Below are 21,236 nucleotides of genomic sequence, written 5' to 3'. Positions count from 1 at the left end.
ATGATCTGTCCCCACTCCCTTAGCTAGTCCAGGAGTGTGTCATTGGCCTGCAGCTTCTTGGACAGCACCTGCATGCCCAAATGTGAGGAACTGTACTACTGATGCTGCATGTACAGCACCAAAAATCTCTAGCTCACCAAGCTGTATTTTGGGAATAGCCAACTCTGCTGGGCCTGGAGAAGGCTGTGATGTGCAGAAATCCTGCAAAGCCAGTGACTCTGCTGTCAAGTGAAATAATCAGCTGTTAAAGAGTGTCCCATGAAGTTTGCCATGTGTTGGGTCTGTGTGCCTGGGCCTGCTGCTGGTGGGATGCTAAGGTTGTTGCTGTTGGCAGAGGAATGGGGACCCATATATGTCTCTTGGGTCACCCTCTCTTACCCTATTTTATTGTAGAGAGCGGTCCTTGGAAAGACTGGGGTGGTATGGAGATCTGAACAAGGCTTAGAATACTTTTTTCATGGTGATTTTGAGAGACCAGTGACTTTTTGTTGAGGACTGGAACACAAGATTCTCTCTGACATTTTCAGTGACTTTCTGGCCTGTGTTAGACTGCTCATGTCTAGTAAGACACACCTGGCAGAACTTGCTCCCAGAGCCAGACACTGTTTTGCCACCTAGAGAGAGAAAAGAGCAGGTTCAATACAAATACGGTGTTTCTGCTGTGGCTGTACAGCAGTTACTTGGCAGTACAGAGGTAAGTATGCAATTTATGCCAGCTTAATAGATGGGAGAAGTGTTTTTAAGATAATGTGAAGAGAAGTGAATATAGGTGGAGAGTGTTAGAAGTGAGGGAGCAGAGGTGATGGCTTGCAATGGTGTATGCAAGGTCTTGAACGTGACTTCCTAGATGTGAGTGAGGGCTTGCTGACTAAATGCTTAGATGCTCAGCTGTCTGTGCCCCATTGAGCTGAACTGCATACTTGTGTTTAGAAAGAACCTAAATGGTCAGTTGGTTTAATTGCTCTGTCATGCTTCCTTACCTCCTTGAACTGCTGTTGTCCCTTGGTAGTGAGGGTGAGGTGAACGTGTAGGCTATTTATTCCCTGTGCTTTTAGTCTGTGGCTAGCACATGCTTACCTCACACCCTATCTGTATGGGAGGTGAGTAAAAGGCTGCTAAGAGGAACTTCTGCTCCCTTCTCCAATACACCAAGCAGTAATGCTACTGCAGGGACCCCTAGGACAACTACTGCTAACTCCATTTCTTCTGCATCCTAATAGTATATGGCATAAAACGGGGGCAAAGCCTTCCCTGTCCTTTATGGGTAGCTATACCTCCTTCCCTATGAAGTGGTTGAGATGATTCATCTGCTAAATGCCGCGTGCAAGCACTGTCTTGTTTTTGTAACTGCCAAGTAGTGGTATTGTGGGTTTGGTAACAGCCTAAGAGTATTTAGTGGACTGCTTCAGCAGAGGGTTATGTGTAATAGGACAAGCTGGATAAGGAAAGGCCCTGCAGCGTTACCGGATTCTGGTATTGGAGACTGCTGGTGGGAGGAGTGGTTCAGCCCGCACCTTTCTGAAATGCCCCTCCTGCCTTGCTTGCTGCTCCCAAATGGTTTTTGTCATGGGGGCTGCCTGTGTGAATTGCTGAAGGAGCTCGGGGAAAAGAAAAGGTGGCTGGCGTTCTGTGGTCTTTTTTTTTTAAAAAAAATACTATCTCAGCTCAACTGTTTTGCTGCTGGATACAGTATTGTATGTCCCTCTTTTTATCACCACCTGAGCAGAAACCAATTGCTGCCAGGCAAGTGCTGCAACTTCCTCTTTGATCAGCTCTTTACAGCTCCAGATTTCCCTCTGACTGAAAGGGCCAATCACCATAAATCTGGCAGAGCTTTAGGAATTGTCTTCAACCCTTTTGGCTGTGTGCAACTCAGTAAATGGAGGTTATTATTCCCCTTCATGTGAAGCTGTGAAAATGCATCAAGAAGCCTTTGCTTCTTGTCTCCACTCCAGTGCTGTTTTCCCCAAGCAACTAAGGGAGTCGTTTTAGTGAGAGGGCAGCCTTTATCCCACTTGTGTGATAGCCTCAGTTTCCTGAGGATCCTCTAGCTTTCCTTACCTGCAGGCACAGCTTCTTTATTGTAGAAGTAGGTGCACAGAAATGAGGAGGCTCACTGCAGCCATGGCCAGTTCTGTGCACACAGGAGTCAATTGTTAAACCCAGTTAAGTTCTGTCATGCAAAGTGCTGAACAGAGGAGGGTATAATCTGATTTTTGTCATATGTCGTCTGCTTGAGTGAAAAGTCAAGCATTGCTGCTCTCCCAGCAGCAGCAGTTTGTGTCAGACTATGAACTCTGGGGCACAGATTGACTTGTTGCAGATATTCAGTCTTTAGAATTACAGAGTTCAGTTGGATTTTTTTCTCCTTGGCCCTTGCTAATGTGAAGATGTGGAATCACACTGTAAATGTGGATGCAGCATGTGCCTAAATCTTTCAATGAGTTTTTTTTCTTTTTTTTTTTTTCCAAGAGTATTCTGATAAAGGAATAGCAGAATGTCCCAGAAATCCTCTTGTATTAGCAAAAAGGCACACCATTTCTTATTTGCATATGCTGAAGCTGCATATGTGGTCTGGGTCTCAGCAAGGGCAAGTTGCGCTTAGGTCATTCACTCAAAACTACTTGCCTGTAATGTGTAAGAGTCACAGCTGTATAGCATTAGTCCCTCTAACACAAAATGCTTTTTCCTCCCTGCTCCTTTATTTTTAGCCTTAGTAATTGTTACCTGTTTGCCTAATTGTCCTGTCAGGGTGAGCAGGTATGAATTTCTTACTGTCTGTGTCCCCTGCATGGTTTCCTGTATCTGTCAGGACTTGGGAGTACATAGGTGATAGAGCACTTAGCTGCGCAGCCCCTGTTGGGGACCCTTGCAGTTAGAAAAGCTCAAAGAAACAGTAAGATAGGAGGAAAAAGATTAATGGGCTCCTTTGTGGTGGTATTCCAAATGCATCATCCACTTCTGTTTTTAAGGCTCCAGCCAAACAAATCAAAGCTGTTTAACAGCCCATCTACCGGAATTTCCTGTCCCTACAGAAAGAAAGCATCAGCCAGGAGGAATCTGGCATCCAAAAGATATTTTTGCAGTATCTATCAGTGATGAAAATGGCCAGACCAGTAGGACTGGAGAAGCAAAGTCCTCTATTGTGAATTTATTCTCTCACCACTATTCTCTCATCTGTAATCTAAACCCACAGTTGCTAAGGCCAGATTCAGATCTCAAAACCCCTACACTGAGACACCATAGAGAATGGCTGGGTATAGTGATAAGAAGCTCTGACTTCAGGCATTTGGCTGAGACCCTCCTCATTCCTTTCTGATTGACTCTAGACAGCCTTCTAGGACTGTTGCTTTCAATTGTTTACCTGGGGTTGTCCTAAGACAGGTTATGTGAGAGGAAGACTCCATCTGTCCTGCCCAAGCCCCAGGTTTTGAATGAATAGACTGAGGAAACCAGTAAGTTGGCACTGGTTTGAAATATTTTTTTACTTCTCCCCCCCCCTCCTCACAGCTGCAAAGACTGGGAAAGGACAACATCCAAGGACAACAGGGGAAGAAACACTCTAGAAAGCAGATTTAGCTGCCTTCATTCCAGGGTTCCTGTGGCTCCCAAGTTCACCATGTCCAGGGTCTTTGTCCTTTTCCAGAAGTCATGAATAAGCAGGTCTGTCAGTAGGAGCAATCTGACTACAAGATGTGGGAGGCTGCTCTTAGACCATACCCACCAGGCACAAGTCCTTCAGGCCATCTGCAGTCTGTACTGCCCTCACTGGAGCACAGTATGTGAAATATCTTTCTCCGGCTGCAGGAGTCAGTTACAAAGTTTGCTCTGAGAATTTGCCCAGAAACAAAGACAAGATTTGCCAGATAGGAAGAAGTTTTTATTTGCTTCGGGTAACTCCAACCCCACTTTCAGAGAAGCAGCAGAAAAATCCATTATGAGTCACTCAGCTCCTCTATCCAAACCTCAGGAGCTTGTCCTGGTAGGAACAGCTGTAAGAAAAAGGAAAGAGCATAAGCTATTGATTCAGCTAATTTCATGGTAAAGTATTTCCTTGTGCTGGTGTCTGATGTGTACTTTTGCCAACCCACAGGTGGACAGAGCTATGATTTCAAGCCCTGATCTAAAATATTGGTGATCTAACAACAGTGAGCCAGAAAAGGCAGAAGAGGATTGAATCATATGGAGGATAAGGCTGGCTTAAAGCAGACAAGATAGGTAGAAAGGATTGTGTTTCCTTCCGGGTGATGGGGGAAGAGAACACTGCTCCAGCTCTGTAACACTTTCCATTAGTTTCAGCTAGTAACACAAAGATTACCATCCTTTTGTTTAGTCTTCTAGGAACAATATTTCTCCCCCTTTTAAAGGCCTCCTCCCTTGTGAATTCTGCATAGGCCGAGAGAATAAAGCTGAACACTAGGTCAGTTCTTTTACTGGGTTTGTTGGTTTCCCACAGCATGGCTACTTCACATCCTATAGCACTCAACCCTGGAGGCTTCTGTAACTCCCTCCAGGCTGGTAAGTACATCAGTAAGCTGAGAACACAAACTTCTTAGGATAGATCTTTGCTAGCTATCTGCAATGACATAGTTATTTTCTGGTAGCTGTTATCTCTCTGCATTGCATCTTCCCACACAGGTAGTCCCCAAGGAGTGACAGGAAGGTGTCAGTCAGCATCAAAGCGATGTAGATCTGGCTTTTTGTGTAGGAACTTCAGGCTTTCTCTGGCATTTTTCTATTGAGTGAACTTATTTCTCAATGGTGTCTTGGGGAACTTGTTAAGAGGTGAAGTGCTCTGATCCTGCTCTAAAAGTAGTCAATTCTAGTAGTGCTGGATCAGCTTAGCAGAACCAAAAAAAAAGGAACTCCTTCATCTCAGCCTCATATACTTGTATATATGCTTATTAACCTATAGTAATAAACTATGCACAGGAAATTTACTGTAATGTTAATTTACTGTAAGTCATTCTCCTAATGACTTAAAAGTATATAGTATAATCAGCAGAGGGTCAGGGTAACATGACTTAGTGATGCTGAAGAGACACCCCGACTCCTTTCCCACAGGCTCAGCTGCTGAAATGGAGAAAAGGCAGGGACAGATGTGGAAGGTTTAGTTACCTGTCATGTTGCTAATGCCAAGTCCTCACTGGAAACGTTTTATTGGTTTAGACTTCTTGGTAATGCTCCCACACCTCCTCAAAATGCTGGCTCTACTGGCACTAAACCTGCAGCCTTCATTTTTAATACACCTATGTCATGCAAGTTTCAAAGTGGTGCAGAAGATGACATGGATAGTGAGAAACCCAGCCCTAGTTCCTCTGCTAAGGAGGCATAAACTTCTCTTCCTACATGGAAAAGCCTATGCAAATAAACACTCTGTGCAAGCTCCCTGGCTGTGTGTGGAGACTGCTATGCCTTAGCAATGATTTCTACAAAAGCTGTGGTTAGCAGGACCGCTGTACTGTGCTAAAGATGGAGTGACACTTGTGAGCTTTCTTCACTACTGAACAGCAGATACCTAACTCAATGGAAAGTGGCATCTCCATTAAATGAGAGCAGAATGCAGGTAGTGGTCCTGAACTTATCCTGCTTGGCTTCTAACTGAAGCCATCTCTCCTCTGACCCATAATAGCCAAATCTTGAAATGTGTTCATTATCTTTATTTTCTCTACCTTCTGCAGAAATTGGGTGCCTAAGAATCCCTTAGATTCTGTGCTTTCTTTGCTCCTGCCTGGCATGGATTTGAATCAACAGCAAAGGAAAAAAGAACTTAGCATCATATGGTCAGTTGTCCTTGCTTTGCTACTTGACCTTTTAGCAGATGACTGGCATCCCTGCTTCCAACTGCTTGTTGCAGTTCTTGTCAAAATATAAATACAGGACATGTTATGTGAAGAGTAGGACCTGGGGCATTTGAAAGACCCCAACAATTAATCTCCTTCAGAGCCAGAAGGGGAGTGGTAGATTCCTGCAGAAGGTCGGGTTGAAAATTTAAGTGTTTTAGTCTGGGCAAGATTCTGTCTTTTATTCCATAAATGGTTTAATATGGCTTACATCACTACCCTAAGGATCAACAAAAAATGGTTACCTCATAGTGATGGATCTCCTGTTAGGAGTGTGGAAAATTACATCTATTAATAGCTTGAGATTACCTCCTGAGGGAGACCTATTGTACAGATTTAATTGTATTTCTCTCTTAATTCATCAGCTGTTAGTAATTGCATCCTGCATTTTTGCAATAGAAAAAATGAATTTAAACTGGCTATCGAGACTGTACTTAAATAAATCATAGGAGGGAGAGGAAATTACAATGCAAATAGTATCAATCTTGTAAACAATTTTAATTCACTACTTAGCTATTCATTAATTAAATAACATCTTCAAAAATGCATTCTGGAAAATGTAGCAGCCCACAATGAAAGCAGTGCTGGTCAGATTAGCTTGAAGCAACTCCTCTGGCATCTCAATAATATATAATTTTTAAAGGGTTCAGATAGTAAGCAGTTTAGCTTGTCAGCTGACAGTTGAGAGAAATGCTGACTTCTCCTCCTTGCTGGAAGTAGTCAGCCTTGTAGTCTGTGCTTTCAAATAATCTCTTACAAGAGCAGTATTCTTGTTCAGCTACTATTTTGAACCATTTTTTTTTTAAATGACAACTGCAGTTCCTCTTGCCTCCTTTTCCTCTTCGCATGCTCTACAGCTGCCAGCTAGTGGTACTGAATCCTCAAGCAGATACTGTGGTTTTCCACATCGCCCCCTGTGCTATAGCCTCAAGTCACTCAGTCAAAATCCCTGTCCCTCACTCTGCTCTGGGGACAATTATAAGAAAGGTATTTTGTTCTCAGATATGGTAGTCTGATTATCCTGTCCCAGTGAATGAAAAGGCACTGTTTACAATGGCAAAGTAAGGCAGAAAAGTACTTTTTTCATCATCATCATCATCCTGTTTAAGTGGAGATACAGTTTCAATGGAGCAAACTGCTCAGGTTGACATGTGCGAGGCTTGCTGCCCTCTCCTGGTGTCATCAGGGGCCACGCACTGGATCTCACAGCTGCCTCTTAGATTGAGGTTTTCCCCTGCTGAGATGATGAATCCTGCACGAATGGAGGGAAGAAAGAAGCTGCTTTATAGGTGGAGTTGATTATTTTAAACAGGAGTGTTTTGATTAGGATTAGCTGGATCAGTTCAACCAGGCACAGCTTTTGAATTGTCAGTTGCGAAGGCCGTGTTGATCAGGTTCTCTGAATCCGCAGATGATACTCTGTAGTTTTCTGAGTGACAAACAGATGGGAATTCAACACTGCTGAGTCTTCTGGCTACTCTTGCCCAGTTTTCTGGGAGTGTTAGCACTTAGTATGCTTTTTGTTTATGATCATGGGAAACAGTATCATGGCCCATGTGAACAGATGAAAATTTACAGCCATATTTTAGTGCACACTGTGGGGACATATTTTTAATCAGCACATCTCAGCCTCAGCTTTTGATGGGAACCCATCTTCTTACCCTGTAAGGTGACTGACCAGGGAGGTACTCACCTTGTAGAAATAATTTTACTCCTGATAGCTACAGAAGCTCAGCTTGTTGTGTCATCTACAACAATCAAAGGCAGCAGCTCTCCACAGCGGGAATTGAGTTTTAAGGATGCAAAGTGATCTAACCTCGTAGGCCCAATGTTAAGGATCGCAATTGGCAGCTGCTTCTCCCGGGCAGCGAGAGCAAACCTGTAGCCAGAGTATACCTGCAGGAATACCAGAAGACAAAATTACTGGTAGCTTAGGCAAAAGAAGAGCTACAGAAAGGAGTAAGGAAATTTAAAATAGTTGCTGTTGAGAGTTGGAAAAGGGGCCATACGTACGTGCTGTGTTAGGCAACTGCACTGAATTCAGGTAGGAAATGTCTTCATTCAGAAGTGCACAGAGAAGAACAACTTTTAACCTCTGTCAGTGAAGGATTTGCAGGTTCATAGAAATTGAAACTTCATAGTACATTGAAGGGAAATGTCCTTGTCTTTTAGTAAATCTCTGCAGCAGTTTTTATTAGTTATCATAGGTACTTAAATGCTTCTACTTTGATGGTTCTCACATGGCCCAGCTTAGGTAGTACAAGAATGAACCTAAGGCATTTCAATCATTCCTGTACAAAGGATTATAAGCTTAAGAAGTGCAAGCCTAAGGAATTTGTCTCCAGTATCCTGAAGCCAAGGCAATCAGGCAGCTCTGTTTTTATCTCATTCTGGGAGGAATTAGAGTAGTGTTTTTTTAATGTAACAGACTTGTTCCTGGAAAAAAATTATCTTATACAAACTATATTACAAAAACTTCCACAGGTTAAACAACTGGGGTTTCTAAACTACCTTACCTTATAGATAAGCAGCTAATGGAGAAAACACATGGTGATACAAAGGACAATCCTAAGCAGCAAGCAGAGATATTTCTGCTCTCTTATTGAAAATTTTATTCGGAATCAAGAGGTCCTAAAATCTGGTATTTCAGTGTGCCACGAGGCCTAGAAAGCTGCCAAAGGCTAAACAGTCAAGCAGCAAAATGTTGGGTGGTGATCTCTGCAGGACTGAATTGTATTAGGTGTCTTGGCTTTATGGGAATTGTGAACCTACAACATACTGATGGAGGAGGCAGCAGAGAGAGGTCTGAATGGAGTTATTTATAGCAGCATGAACTAGACTGGCAATAGTGACAGGGAAGCCAAAACAGGCCAGGCTAACCATGAAGCCAGATTCCAACCACAGTAAAAATAAAATACAAAGCAGCTCTGGAGGGGCTGTTCTTATCCACAAGCAATTAGTAGTCCTAAACTGTGGGACCAAGGATTGTTGCAGGCAGAGTAGCACAGAAATAGGAATACAGTATGGCAGGAAGACCTATTTACCTGCATAGAGGATCCTGCCACCAGCATGGAGTCTGATTCCGCCAGGCGTTCGTGCACAAAACTCACTTTTTCCCGGCTCACTGTGTCTCCAAAGAATGTCACATCGGGCTTCAGGATTCCCCCACATTTACTGCAGGCTGGGACTTGGAAATTACACACCTGCTCATCCGTCAAGAAGACATCCCCATCTGGAGCCACACCAAATGCTTCAGCTTTCCAGGTAGGATTTAGAGCTTCAAAGTGCTCCTGAAGCTCGGAGCGCAAGATTTGGTCACCACAGGCCAGGCAGAAAACCCTGAAATTGAGAGCAAAGTCTTAATGGAGAGTTTCATGTCAGCTGATCTGGAGACTGTAACTGGTTCCTTAGAAGGCCTGGAAGTCTGTCATCATTATGCACATTTATTTACCAAACCGTACAGGTCAAGAAGCTGTCTTTCTACCTCTGATTGTTGCTTTGTAGGAATCTTATAGAGGAAGTGCTTTGAACCCTACCGTGCATCCCCTCTCACAGTTCAGGCTGTGCTTTTTCTTCTGTAAACTTTGGGCGATCACAGCTAGGCTGTGGCCCTTCTCCAGTCTACTCATCCTGTGCATTTCTAGCACTAATCCGCTCTGATTAGCCCTGGGTGATCTTGCATCCTTGGGATCCCCTTGTCCTCTTCACTAAGAGGACATTTGCTGTAGCAAGGAATGGGGAAATTCTGACTGATGCAGGCTCAAGAGAAATCATCCAAATAATGCTCCAAAAAAAAAAAGAGTGGTGTTCCAGGTTTCTTAAATACTGTGCTGTGAATAGCACTCTTTCTGTGATCTTTTTCTCCACCACAGTGCAACACCACCTTTGAGCATGTCATCTCCAGGAACTGACATTTTGCCTCCTTTCTCAGCAGCCAACACTGCACCTGCTTGTCAGTCAGCCTGAACAAGAGACCAGAGGATTAACCATTTTCCTTCTGCCAACAGAGAGTACCTGTGTGTGCAGCCGTGCAATTCTGTCATGCGCTGGCTCCCAGCTTTGGTGTGAAGAGCATCCACATTCTGGGTCACCAGCCAGTGCAGCTTCCCCAGCTTTTCCCAGTTTCTTAGTACCAGGTGTGCTGTGTTCGGCTGATGGGAGGAGAACTGGGGCCAGCCCACAAAGTTTCTTGCCCAGTACCGCTGCCGGGCACTAGCACTACGGATGAACTCAGCATGCTGGATGGGCCGTCTGTCTGTCCTGGCGTAGAGTCCGACACCCTCAGAGCGGTAATCTGGGATCCCAGATTCAGTTGAGATTCCAGCTCCAGTCATTACAAACAGCCTCTTGGAGTTAGAAACAAAGTGCTGCAGCTCTTCTACTTCCACAGGATCTGGGGGAAGACAGGCTGGCACAAAAGCCAAGTTTGGAGAGGTTCTGGATACAGACTGGGACCTGCAATGATGGAATCTGATGGCTCTGCAAACTCCAGACAACTTCCTAGCAGAGAACATGTTCAGCTGAAAGCCAAGAACAGAACACACAGCACATTAAAGAAAGCAAAGAGCATGTCCTTAATCCCATTTTCTTGGGATTCTCTGGAAAATTATGCCAATAATTATTTGTTGCTCTGTTTTAAGTAAAGAAACACAAATAATTTTGGAAATGTTAACTAAAGCCCACAGTCTGAAGACAGCATTTGTATGTCCTTTGACAGACAGCAACACTGAGGACTGCTCAAGGTACAAGGACAAAGTTGGCACCCCTGACTTGTAGGATTCCTTCTTTCTGTCCCAGTGTGTAGCACCGCTGCCTAAAAGGACTTGTAAAGAGCCCAGAAAGACCAGAGCATGCAAAGTCTTTCCCAGATATATGCAACAGGGTAGAGAATAAATGGCAGGAGGGCCAAGCACCCCGCCCCAGAGGCACTGTTTGGTTGGTTGCTCCTCAGAAGGGACTCTTGCTCTGCTTTCTTCAACATTCTGCCTGCTCCAAATCAGTCCTTTCTATTTACCTCATCCTTTGCATGTGTTGTGGGGAACGAAAAACAACCTTGAAATGTTGCTTTATCAGGACAAAGGCCTTGACTGGAGTTACTCCTGTTGTGGTGTTTGGTTGTTGTGTTGGTTTTTTTTTAAATAAAGGCCTGGTGCAGAACAGGCCTTGTAATGGGACTGCAGATGATTAGGACACTGCCTAAATGCCTCTGGCACATCCTCCTTTGTGGGTGCCACCACCTCATAGTCAGTGGAGAGGCAGAGGGGTACTGCTTTGCTTCTCACTTAGAGAGAAGGGATCACCCAGATGTGTGGGGTCCAGAAACAGCTGCCTGGCAGGTAGGAATGGAAGGGATATCCTGCTTTAAGGGAGGAACGGCATGCCCTGTTGGAGGCAGGTGGCAGGATGGCTTTGCTGACAAGCGGCCTGGAATTGTGCACGGGACCTGTTGTGACAGGAGCGGATTGGTTTGGACCTTAATTTTGTTTGGTTTTTCTAGTAGTCTGCAGTTTTCTTTTCTCCATTTCACTATTTTTGTGGGCCTTTCTATGGGTTTTGCATATAAAGTACAAAACATTTTGAAAGAAACTGTACTGAGAATTAACTGTCTGCTATTTCTTCCTCCCACCATCTCACTTAGCAAAGGGGTTTGTATGAGATCTATGTATGAGATGAGAGGAGGAATGACTTTAATTACTGGTAAAAGGGGGTGATCTCTAAAAAGTGGTTGCAACAGGCCCCAGATAGTCTGGTATTTAGAGTTCACTTGGTAGTGTGGGACACCTGCATGCAGCTTCATGCCCACTCACACTTCTGCCCTCACCATTACAAATTAATAGGAGGACACCTAAGGGACTGGGTCTCCCTGGGAGAGTCCTCAGCCTGCTGGAGCAGATCCTGTTCAGGTGTTAGAGGCAGTGGTTTGAAGGAGGGCTCTGCGCAGCCTGTTAGCTGTCAGATGGTTAAAGCACATGGGCAGTTTCGTAAATGCTGCCTACAGGAAACTTGCCGTGTCTGTGAGATCTGTGGTGGCTCTGAGAAAATCAGAGGTATGTAAGTGGTGAGCTTATGTGTCTAAAAGGCTGGCACCCAAGTAATTTTGATGGCCTGTGCTTCACTGCCTGGATGGTTTTAAAATTCCTGCTGTGTCTGAATTGCTTTGCCTCAAGTCCCCAGTCCCCCTCAAGTAACATTTCTTACGGTAAATAGAGCAATATTTAAATAGATCTGAAATTTGGGTGTTCAGCTGTTAAGTATCGTCATTCTAGATTGATGCTAGTGCCGAAGAGTAGATTTGTCTCAGTTAATCTCCAGTCCTCAAGCCTTTGTGTCACAGTCAGTTGAATTACAGGGAAGATTGGACTTCTGCCATAGTCTGAATTACTTTTTAAATCTAAGCAGTGATTCTGTTTGCAATGATTTTTGCCTTGTTTTACTGTTTAGCAGGAGTTGTGTTGGGCATTCCCTCAGAAGAGGCTTAACTTTCCAAATGAATTAATACGAAGGGACAAAGTCTATCAATAAATTGTAATTTGCTTTGAGACTAACTTCTGTCATGATGCTCCCCAAAGGCTGTTAAGCCAGTTTGACAGTATTTAAATTGCTTTCACTGATGAAATTTTTCTGTTCCTGTCCCTTATGATCAAATGATCTCTCAGAAGGAAATGTTTTGAGGGAATGACATGGAGATATACTATGGGTTGGCCCACAAGGGAGAAAAGGCAATGGTAGGCCCAGCAGCAAAAGTAACAGGTATGTTTGAGAGGTGCTGTGAAGCATCGAAGTAGGACAGTGTAGAAGAGAAACTTAGAAAGGACGGAGTATTTCCTGTGAAATGCAAAACTGCTTTTGAAATGAAACTGCTCAGATTAAAAAAATAGCAACTACTGCACATAATAAATGAAACTCTTCATATGTACCTATCGAAATCTGAGGTTACAGTTTGGTTTTAACATGCATGAAAAATGCTCCACAGAGAGATCAGACAAGTTCAAGGGAGAAGATAAACAGATTTCTACAAATGGTTACAGGCCAGAAATCCAGAGGGACACCCACGTCATCCGGGTCTCTTTTGCTGTAATAATGACGGTGTGTGTGGGGGGTAACAGCCGAACCGAACACGTCTAATGAAATAAGAGCGATACGGTGAATAACGCCTGAAAGCTTACCTTGCATAATGCTGCCGGGCCGGACCGCGGCAGGGAAGGGCAGACCTGCCGGAAGAGGAGTTTTCTGGGAAATGTAGTTCTCGAAGAAATTAAGCCCTAAGCACGAAGACTACAATTCCCATGCTTCAGAGGAAAAAACCCGCGAGTTCCTAACACCTGATAAAGTTAATCTGAAAACGCCAGGAGCTGTATAGCTGCCCTCAAGGAAACATACAATAAATTCAGATTTGATTTGATACAAAGGCAAGTAATGGCTTTGACAAATGCCTTGTAAATACTTGTCCTTCTAAAAGGTGCATTTCCTTTTCACTTGATACTAACAGGTTTTAGGCTTAAAATGTGACTAAACAAATAACGGAACAAAAATCCCCTGAGGGCTGTTAAAGACATCTCTTCTAGCTCAGGAATTCCCTGAGATGTAAATTGTTGGAGGCTATGAGAGCATGCTGGGCTGATAGATTTACTGTTTTTTGGCACTCTTCTTTTGGCCCCAGGAGAGATGGGCCTATCTGGCAGTCCTGATGTTCATGGTTGATGGATGGGATGATCCAAAAAAGTTTTTGGTGATAGATGTAGAAAGAGCCTGTGGCAACAAGGATGGACAAATAATGAAAATCTGGTCCATTGTCCTGCAGTTAGTGGGGCCGGACAAGACCCAAGAGGTTGGCATGGGACAAGTGATCTCCGCTCAGCTTTCAGAGGAGGTGTGGATGAACAATGAGAGGGCAGTTGTTTCTTTGATCTGGCTGGACCTCTGCCAGGGCACAGTCAGACACCCTAAGCCACTTCAGGATTAAATTCTGAGCCACCAAAGGGCTCATAGCAGTTGCACAGTTCACCACCATGTTCCTGGGCTCAGCCTAGGGCTTGGCTTGCCTTGCCCTTTACGGCTTTGCAGGAGGTGGGTATCTGCTGGCCTGGGGAGCTGGCTCAGTGGAACCTGACAGCTGGCAGAAGGGAGCAGGGAGGGCCGGGACCACCTCTCCACCGAAATGAGCTGTTGGATCAGCGCAGCCCCATCACTGCAGAACTGCACCAGTTGCTTCCACTCCTCAGCGCCCCTTTAGTGGGAGGGATTTCTTCCAATGTTTCCCAGTTGATCCTGCAGATCCTCCTTCCTAAGCAGGCAGGAGTGGCTACTTGTGGTGACCCCTTTGAGTCCTCGTGTGGCCCACGGTGCTGTGCATGTGCTGTTGGTCCATGCCAGAGCTGACACAACGCAGCTAGTTTTTAACCACAGGGCTGTGCTGACCTGCCTGCTGCCTGCCCCGTGCCCCCTGGCAGGAACCGATCACGCCTGTCTGCTCAGTGCAGGTTTCGGTCTCAATAATCACATCATAAGCTGTACAAATTGCCTGGCAACAAGGGGTTTGGGCTTTTTGTTTCAAAGGAGCCTTATTTTTCTGAAGAGCAAATAAATAGGAAGAAGTCCAGACTGCTGCACGGTAGCAGCCAGCTACTAGGTGCTCACCTATTGTACACAGAATGGGCTCTTTCTGGTAATTTGGACTGCTTTGCAAATGCAGTCTCCAAATAGCTCTTGCTAATTAGTTCAAAACATTGCAGGAGGTTTAAATCTATTTTTCTTGCCTCTTACAGTTATTTCAAAGCCCAGACGAGCCCGAGCCTGTATATAGCACTGTGTAATTTTGCCATCGCGAGGGAGAAGCGCAGCGCATCCCACTTGCCCGGTGCCAACCCTGCGGGGCCGTGGGCCACGACCCTTTGTCAGTTCTGTGAGTCTAAACGGCCGTCAGGCTGTTACCGTTTAAAAATCTTAAAGGTGTTTTCCAGTCGCTGGGTGCAGCCTTTGCCGTGGTGCCACCGGGGCCCAGGAGCCCCCGATCCGCCGCGTACGCTCCGCCCCCCCCGCCAGGGGCAGCACCTCCCTGGCGCTCATTTCCATAGCGCCCTCCCGGCACCCCCCGCGTGGCGCGGCGGCCGCGCTGCCCGGCCTCCCCCCGCCGTTATCCCCCGCCCCGGCCCCGCCGGTAGCGCGGCGGGGGCGCGCGGGGGGCGCGGCGGCGCGGGCCGGAGGGGGCGCGTGGGGGCGCGACTGCGCGCTCTGACCGCGGCGGCGGGGCGGCGGCGGGGGGGGTCGGCAGGGCGCAGACAGCTACCAGCTTTGCGCAGTGGCAGTATCGTAGCCGATGAGGTTAATCCGAGGCGCGATTATTGCTAATTGAAAACTTTTCCCAATACCCCGCCATGACGACTTGAAATATAGTCGGCATCGGCAATTTTTGAGGGCCTCTCCGGAGGCTGCTTTCCTATGGTTAAAGACAGATTCGCGGAGGACGGGGCTGCTTGGGTCGCTGTGGCTGGCGCTTCCCGGGCTTGGGTCGCTGGTGCTGGGTGGGATACGTGGGGAACGATTCGGCTGGCCTAGGGCTCACCGCCTGCTGGGTCTGCTCGGGGCTGGCAGTGGTGCGCCGCCCCCCGCAGGCTGGGGTGCCTCGAGATGGGGCTAACGGTACGCTGAGCCGGTGGGCAACCGGCTGCCCGCACTGACGGCACGCCTACTTTGCATATTCCTTCCCAGCAAGCTTCGCGGCGGCCCGGCGCGCTGAACGGAGGGGAAAATCGGGGGGCTTCGCTCCGGCGGCGCGCGGGGGGCACGGCGGCGGGCGGGGAGCGCTGCCGGCGGAAGCGCGGGGGGGACCGCGGGCGGGGAGGGGACTCGCCGGGAGCGGGGCGGCGGCCCCGGCCTGAGGGGCGGCGGTGGCGGCGGCGTGGGGTCAGCTTTGCGCAGTGGCAGTATCGTAGCCAATGAGGTTAATCCGAGGCGCGATTATTGCTAATTGAAAACTTTTCCCAATACCCCGCCATGACGACTTGAAATATAGTCGGCATTGGCAATTTTTGACAGTCTCTACGGAGACTGAATTTAGAGGTTAAAAAGAGAAATCAACAATGGGTCCTGAGAACTGCCATAATCTGCAGTCGGGGTCACTGTGTGGGTGCAGCGGTTTCTCCTCGGCGCCAGTGCCTGGCAAAGACGGGATTTGATACATGGAGGGTTCGGTCCTTACCTTGTTCTATCAGAGCTGCTGAAGGGGGAATAATCGGTCCGTGAAAATGGAAGCGCAGGGACTGGCGGGCTGGAGAAGCGTTTGTCGTGTAGCTCTTGCTGAAGAGGATCCTTTGAAGCACGTGACCTCTCAGAAGGTAGCTGAGGCAGCGAGGACAGGGCTGGCCTTTCTGAACGAAGTGGGGGGCAATGAGAGTCTGAATTGTGCTTGACTGGCTCCAGAAGTGCTCCAAAACCCATTAGGGAACAGCTTTCAGTGCACAGTACATAATCTCCATTTTGTGTGGATTTGTTAATGTATATCCATTGGCATTACTTGCTTTAAAAAAAAAAAAAAAAAAAAAAGATCCTTACTGTCAAAGAAATCACAAACCTTGACTCTGGAAAAAGCAGCTGCTAAGTTTAGTGTAAAATCCTATTATATAAGTAAACCCCATCCCTTTCTAATTTGCAGCTGTTGTCTTAATACCTAAGCAGACTCCGTGGAGGGAGACTAATGACCATTGCACACCAGCTCCCTGGGCTGAACCTCTGCTGGAAGCAGCTGCCCTCTGTCACTTTGTGTGAATTAGATGTAGCTTTTATACTGCTGATGGGTTACTCTCATATTCTCTGTATGGTCATGTGCACTGTGCAGATGCTCCTACATGGCTGGTTAAGACCCTGAGCTAGGCAGCTGTTTTAAACCGCCACTAGGCAGAATAGAAAACGTAGTAGTGAACATTAATGTTCTCTCTTTATCAGGCTTATTTGTAACATTCAGCTCTGCTGGGGTATCATGCGCAACAGTGACCAGAGAGTGACAGAGAAACCTCATGGATTTTGTTTGTCCCCCCATTTGTACTTCATTGCTAGCAATATCAGTTTGAAATCAAAATCTGAAGCACAGGAATGGAGTTACCCTTTGGCAGAATAAGCCATGCTAATAAATACCGAAGGCATATGTAGTTTACAGTGAGTAATACACTTCACGTAATTGTTTGGCTCATATAAACTGTGTTGATAAGTATTGGTTTTATCACTTGATTGGTTCTCATCTCTTTTGCCAAAACTGTCTGTGATAATACATATACTGGTGTGGTGCTTTCATTCTGCATTGTGAAGTCATGTCCTACATCTTACGCCAGAAACCAAGTCATTCGTTTTACTGTAATAGATCCTTTAAACGAGTGTGAAGTTGGGCCTTGAATGGGGAAGTTGCATGCTGAGATTTACTGCCATTGCCTTCAGCCTAAAGCTCTGCCTGAATTTTTGTTTTATGCATTAAGCCAAAGAAAGAACTGCACCCCCTGCGTGATGTCCGTGTGGCAGAGCACGGAGGACACACTGCAGCGAAGTCATCGTCATTACTCTGCAGTTTCAAGTCACTCTGCAAAGTGCATAGGTAAGCTCTAAACATGCCTTACAAGTCAGAGTAGCTTCATATCTGTTCTTCTCTGACAGAGATGGTCTGCTGTAAATAATGGTGCTTTTCACAGGAGGTATTACAAAATGAGCTTGGGTTGCTCATCTGTTTGGCAGCCAGTCTGAGATTACAGCCCTGAAGGGGACAGGTAGACACTTCATGCATCCATACTCTGGCTTTCAAGTGTGTGGAGATCAGTGGGTTAAGCCACCCTTCTGTGGAGCTGGTCTGTAACTGGTAAATAATGCTTTGACAAGAGGGAAGGATGCCTTGAGCAATGCCCTGAACACTTGGGTTGTGTAGAGCCAGGAAGTCCTGAAGTCCAACGTTGGGTTGATATTGATTCACTGTCTGACTTGATTTCCAGCTCCCAGCCCTATTTCCTATCTGCAAATGGGGGCAATAACTTCTTGTCACACCTTCTGCGAATGATAAGGATAAGTTGAGTCATATGACTAAGATATAGTCTTACTTATAGGGCATGATACAAGAGGAAGCTGCGTGCATTTCTGTGATGCACTACCACCTGCCTTCATTCCCTAGTGCTTCCCATCTGGCACCAGTTATGAGGGGTGTAGGTGCTGTCAGTGTCACTTTCCCCTCAGCCCTGTCAGCAGCCTCTGGGCGAGCGCTGGGTATGCTGCTCTGGTGGGAGTTTGCTGGAGGTGGCCATCACTGGAGAAGTGCAGCTGCTTCTCCTGGCAGCTGCATAAGGATGACGCTAGAGCAGCAAGCAGGTTTCTGTGAATCAGTGAGAGTTTCAGAGGCAGAGAGCAGGTAGATGATGAGAAAACAGGAGTTCCAGGGTGTTAGGAAGGACAGGAGAGGGTGAACTTTGGGGTGAGTTTAGCTTGAGCCCACACCACTGAGCAGTTGTCTTAGCATCCTGGGTTTTAATCTGCTCCTACTCCTTAGGCTATCATGGGAAGGTTAGGGACTGACAATTTTAAGTAAGAAATGCTAGTGTGTGAAGAAGAATTCAGTTATGAACAGCACCTGGCAATGAGGAGTGCAATGGGAGTAACGTTGGTTTTAAAAGCCATATTACTAGAGGACAAGTATCACTCGTGACAGCCCAGCCTTTCCACCTCACTGATCCTTTCACAGCAGCGTTGAAGCCATAGGCAAAGCTTTAGTGGCAATGACTTGGTTTTGTTTTTGGTTTTTTACACTGAGCAGTATGGACACAACCTATTTCTTGTGGGTGCAACCCTAATTGGTGCTATGACATGTTAATTTCAGTTCTGAGACAGACTAGAAACTGCTTTCTTGATTTGCAGTCACTTCCAGACTCCCAAAGGACAACACAGGAAGCTGAAGATAAAAATTGCATACCAGACTACAACATGAACAGAGCACAGTGGTCACATTATTTATATGTAGGTTAAAATATAACTCAAGTCAAGACAGATGCCAGCCCTGTGTTGTTAGAAGAAACATACAGATCCCAGGAAAGCATGTGTTCCTGATGATGTTAGGTCCCCTATGCTGCCAGTAAATGCTAGTGGTTTTGTTGCTCCGCCTGGGGGGACACATCCTGAAACCATAGTTGTACAGCCAAGGATAGGTTTTGAGAAAATGTAACAGTCCTTTCAAACAATGTTTTATATTCTGCTCAGGGACCAGCGAGAGGGGTGTCAGGTGAGATCCTGCTGGTGAAGCATGCGGTAAAAGCCTTTGCTTATATTTGTATCATACTTAGATCTAGGTAAGGATGTCATTTTCTGAGAAGTCCTGTATTTGAAGTAAAACCTGGAATGAATTTCCTGGAGGCTGTCGATTATTCTCAAGCATTGGCTGAGACTACAGAGGGGATATTTCCCTGCCCCCCTAGTGATAGTTCTCGTTATAGTGTGTTTTAGCACAGGAAATAATGATGTCTATTGAACTGTGCTAGCTGGGGAAACTGGGTGTGTTTGTGCCTAGAGAGCGAAAAATAAAGCATCAGAGATTGCTAGCAGGTGACCTCATATTCTCTGGTTTTATGAAAATGCAATCCTGTAATCTCGGCTTGACAACAGGACATGCGCCATTCAGCTTTGAGAACATTCTCTGGCTCTGTAGTAATTTTGTAAGGAAAACTGCTACAAGAGTCATGTTTCCTGGATCCTGAGCTGTTCCCACACTGATAGTTTTTGGTGTATCTCTCATCAGATTAGGAGCTGGACGCTTGGGCTGAGCAACTGTTTTTACTGCCATGTCGACTTGGCCGGAGCGCAGTGGTAAACTCTAGCTCTGATGAGGGTGGAGCTGCTCTGTGGTTTGGGCAAGGCTGAGGAGAACTTTGCTGTGCTGGAGCATGATTTGGTAGTGGTTTGAAAGGAAAGGCAAGTGGGAAATAGTGGTTCAAGATGCACTATCACATGATAAAGCCAGCAGGGCTGTTACGGGGTTTTAAATGCAGCGAATAAGGGGTTGGTGACTTTCCTGTATGGTGGCAACTGCTTGTGGAAAAGCGTTTGGGAGAGGTGTCACCTGCCCAAGCTTCCCTGTGGGCTGGGTAAATCACCTGGGGCTGACAAGTGTCGGTGCATTCGAGGGCTTTTGGGGCACAGAGCTGCAGCGCGCAGGGCTCCTCCCAGGCAGCAGCACCCCAGCGCTGCGGGGCGGGAATGCATCGCTGCCCTCGGGGGGACGTTCCCCCGGGGCGTCCTGCTCCTCCACTGCAGGGGACGGGGATTTGGGTTTGTGTTCCGGGTCGGGCACGGGCGGCCTCGGCCATGCACGGAGCCGTAGGCCGGTGCCTTGGCGGGGTGGGCTCTGCCCCGGGGCCGGAGCCCCCGCAGGGCAGGGGTCCGCAGCCAGGCTCCGGGGCGCCGCAGCCCCCGCCCGGCATTCCCAGGGCGCCGTTCCACCCCGGCGACCCCGGCACCGGAGCTCGGGACGGCGGCCGGGAAGCCGGGTCCCCTTCGCCTGGGGCCGGCGCGGCGGTTCCCGCTGCCGCCGGCAGGGGGCAGCGGCGGGCGGGTGCGGCGCGGCGGGGGCGCGCGCGGGCCGCGGGGCCGCGCGGGGGCGGGCCGGGAAAGTTGCGAGGCGCTGAGGCGGGCGGCGGCGGCAGCGGGCACGGCGGCGGAGCGGGGCGGCGGCGGCACCGGGCACGGCGGCACCATGGACGACTTGGGTGAGTTCCGAGCGGCTCGTACTCCCCGCGGCGGGGGACGCCGCCCCTCCGCGCCCCCGAGCAGCCCCCGGGGGAGCCGCGGCCCCCGCCCGGCCACGCTGCGCCCCTCAGCGCCGCCGGCGGCTCCGCGCCGTTGGGGCTCGGGCCGGGCCTGCCGGCGCCCGGGGACGTGTCGGCCCGTCCAGGCCCTCCCGCCTCGCCGCGCCGCCGCCCGCCCCCAGGCCCCTCGGCTGAGATGCCCGCGGGCCGCCTCCACCCCCCCGCCCCCCCGCCCGCGCGCAGGGCCGGGCCGTCGGTCTTCGTCCTGGCTCTGCCCCGGCCGGGAAAGGTGCCCTTCGGCCCCGTAGCCCGGCAGCAGCGTGCAGTGTGGCCGGGGCTCGGCAGACACCTCCTCCCCTGCCGGTGCCGCAGCCTCTCCAGCCTGTTCTTGGGCGAGATCTGTAACTTCGCATGGCTGTGGAGTTATCGGTGGGGAGCCCTCGGGGGTGGGTAGAGCAACAGCCCCGGCCCGACGTGCCGCCGGGCTCAGAGCTCATCCTCGTCCTCCCCTTGCTTTGCCCAGGTGTGCCGAAACCTTCTGAAAACATGTAGCGGGGAAATGCTAAGCAGCTGGTCTCACTAGAAAGATCTAGAGAGTTTGAGTTCCTTTGGTACCGAGCCGGAAGGGGGG

At 48.0% G+C, this 21,236-nt stretch overlaps 2 protein-coding genes and 2 non-coding genes across 7 annotated transcripts in view; 3 read left to right on the top strand and 1 right to left on the bottom strand.

Annotated features, from left to right (window-relative positions):
* Positions 1-3,858: 3,858 nt before the first annotated feature.
* SIRT4 (sirtuin 4) lies at positions 3,859-13,139 on the bottom strand. Of its 4 annotated transcripts, none has more exons than XM_037401640.1 (5): positions 13,010-13,139; positions 9,858-10,363; positions 8,888-9,182; positions 7,537-7,739; positions 3,859-3,992 (listed from the first exon to the last, which is right to left on the bottom strand). In XM_037401640.1, exons 2-4 carry the CDS (start codon positions 10,355-10,357, stop codon positions 7,575-7,577), a joined length of 960 nt encoding a protein of 319 aa, XP_037257537.1. In that variant the 5' UTR covers positions 10,358-10,363; positions 13,010-13,139; the 3' UTR covers positions 3,859-3,992; positions 7,537-7,574. The 4 variants fall into 4 exon arrangements, with proteins under 4 accessions (XP_037257537.1, XP_037257622.1, XP_037257704.1 ...); XM_037401725.1 differs by lacking the exon at positions 3,859-3,992 and adding an exon at positions 6,323-7,272; XM_037401807.1 differs by lacking the exon at positions 3,859-3,992 and adding an exon at positions 6,323-7,095.
* A 1,991-nt stretch (positions 13,140-15,130) lies between these two features.
* On the top strand, positions 15,131-15,271 carry LOC119142559. The gene has a single exon (XR_005102319.1). It is a non-coding gene; the product is annotated as a U4 spliceosomal RNA (small nuclear RNA).
* A 478-nt stretch (positions 15,272-15,749) lies between these two features.
* On the top strand, positions 15,750-15,890 carry LOC119142558. The gene has a single exon (XR_005102318.1). It is a non-coding gene; the product is annotated as a U4 spliceosomal RNA (small nuclear RNA).
* Positions 15,891-20,506: 4,616 nt separating this feature from the next.
* PXN (paxillin) overlaps positions 20,507-21,236 on the top strand; it is a 45,620-nt gene continuing 44,890 nt past the window's right edge. The window contains exon 1 of the mRNA XM_037401120.1: positions 20,507-20,566. Within this exon, the coding sequence (XP_037257017.1) occupies positions 20,554-20,566 (13 nt within the window). The 5' untranslated portion in view covers positions 20,507-20,553. The remainder of the gene's footprint in view (positions 20,567-21,236) is intronic.

Source organism: Falco rusticolus, chromosome 1 (assembly GCF_015220075.1).
Source record: "Falco rusticolus isolate bFalRus1 chromosome 1, bFalRus1.pri, whole genome shotgun sequence".
Classification (NCBI taxonomy): Eukaryota; Metazoa; Chordata; class Aves; order Falconiformes; family Falconidae; genus Falco; species Falco rusticolus.
Note: the sequence above shows the minus strand (reverse complement) of the source record. Positions and strands in the feature narration are given on the sequence as shown.

Coding starts and splice junctions, on each gene's coding strand:
- SIRT4 (XM_037401640.1), bottom strand. CDS start 10,357: ATGTTCTCTGCTAGGAAGTTGTCTGGAGTTTGCAGAGCCATCAGATTC. Junction 9,183..9,857: donor TTGCACGGCTGCACACACAG/GTACTCTCTGTT, acceptor TCTCAATTTCAG/GGTTTTCTGCCTGGCCTGTG. Junction 7,740..8,887: donor TGGCAGGATCCTCTATGCAG/GTAAATAGGTCT, acceptor GTATTCCTGCAG/GTATACTCTGGCTACAGGTT.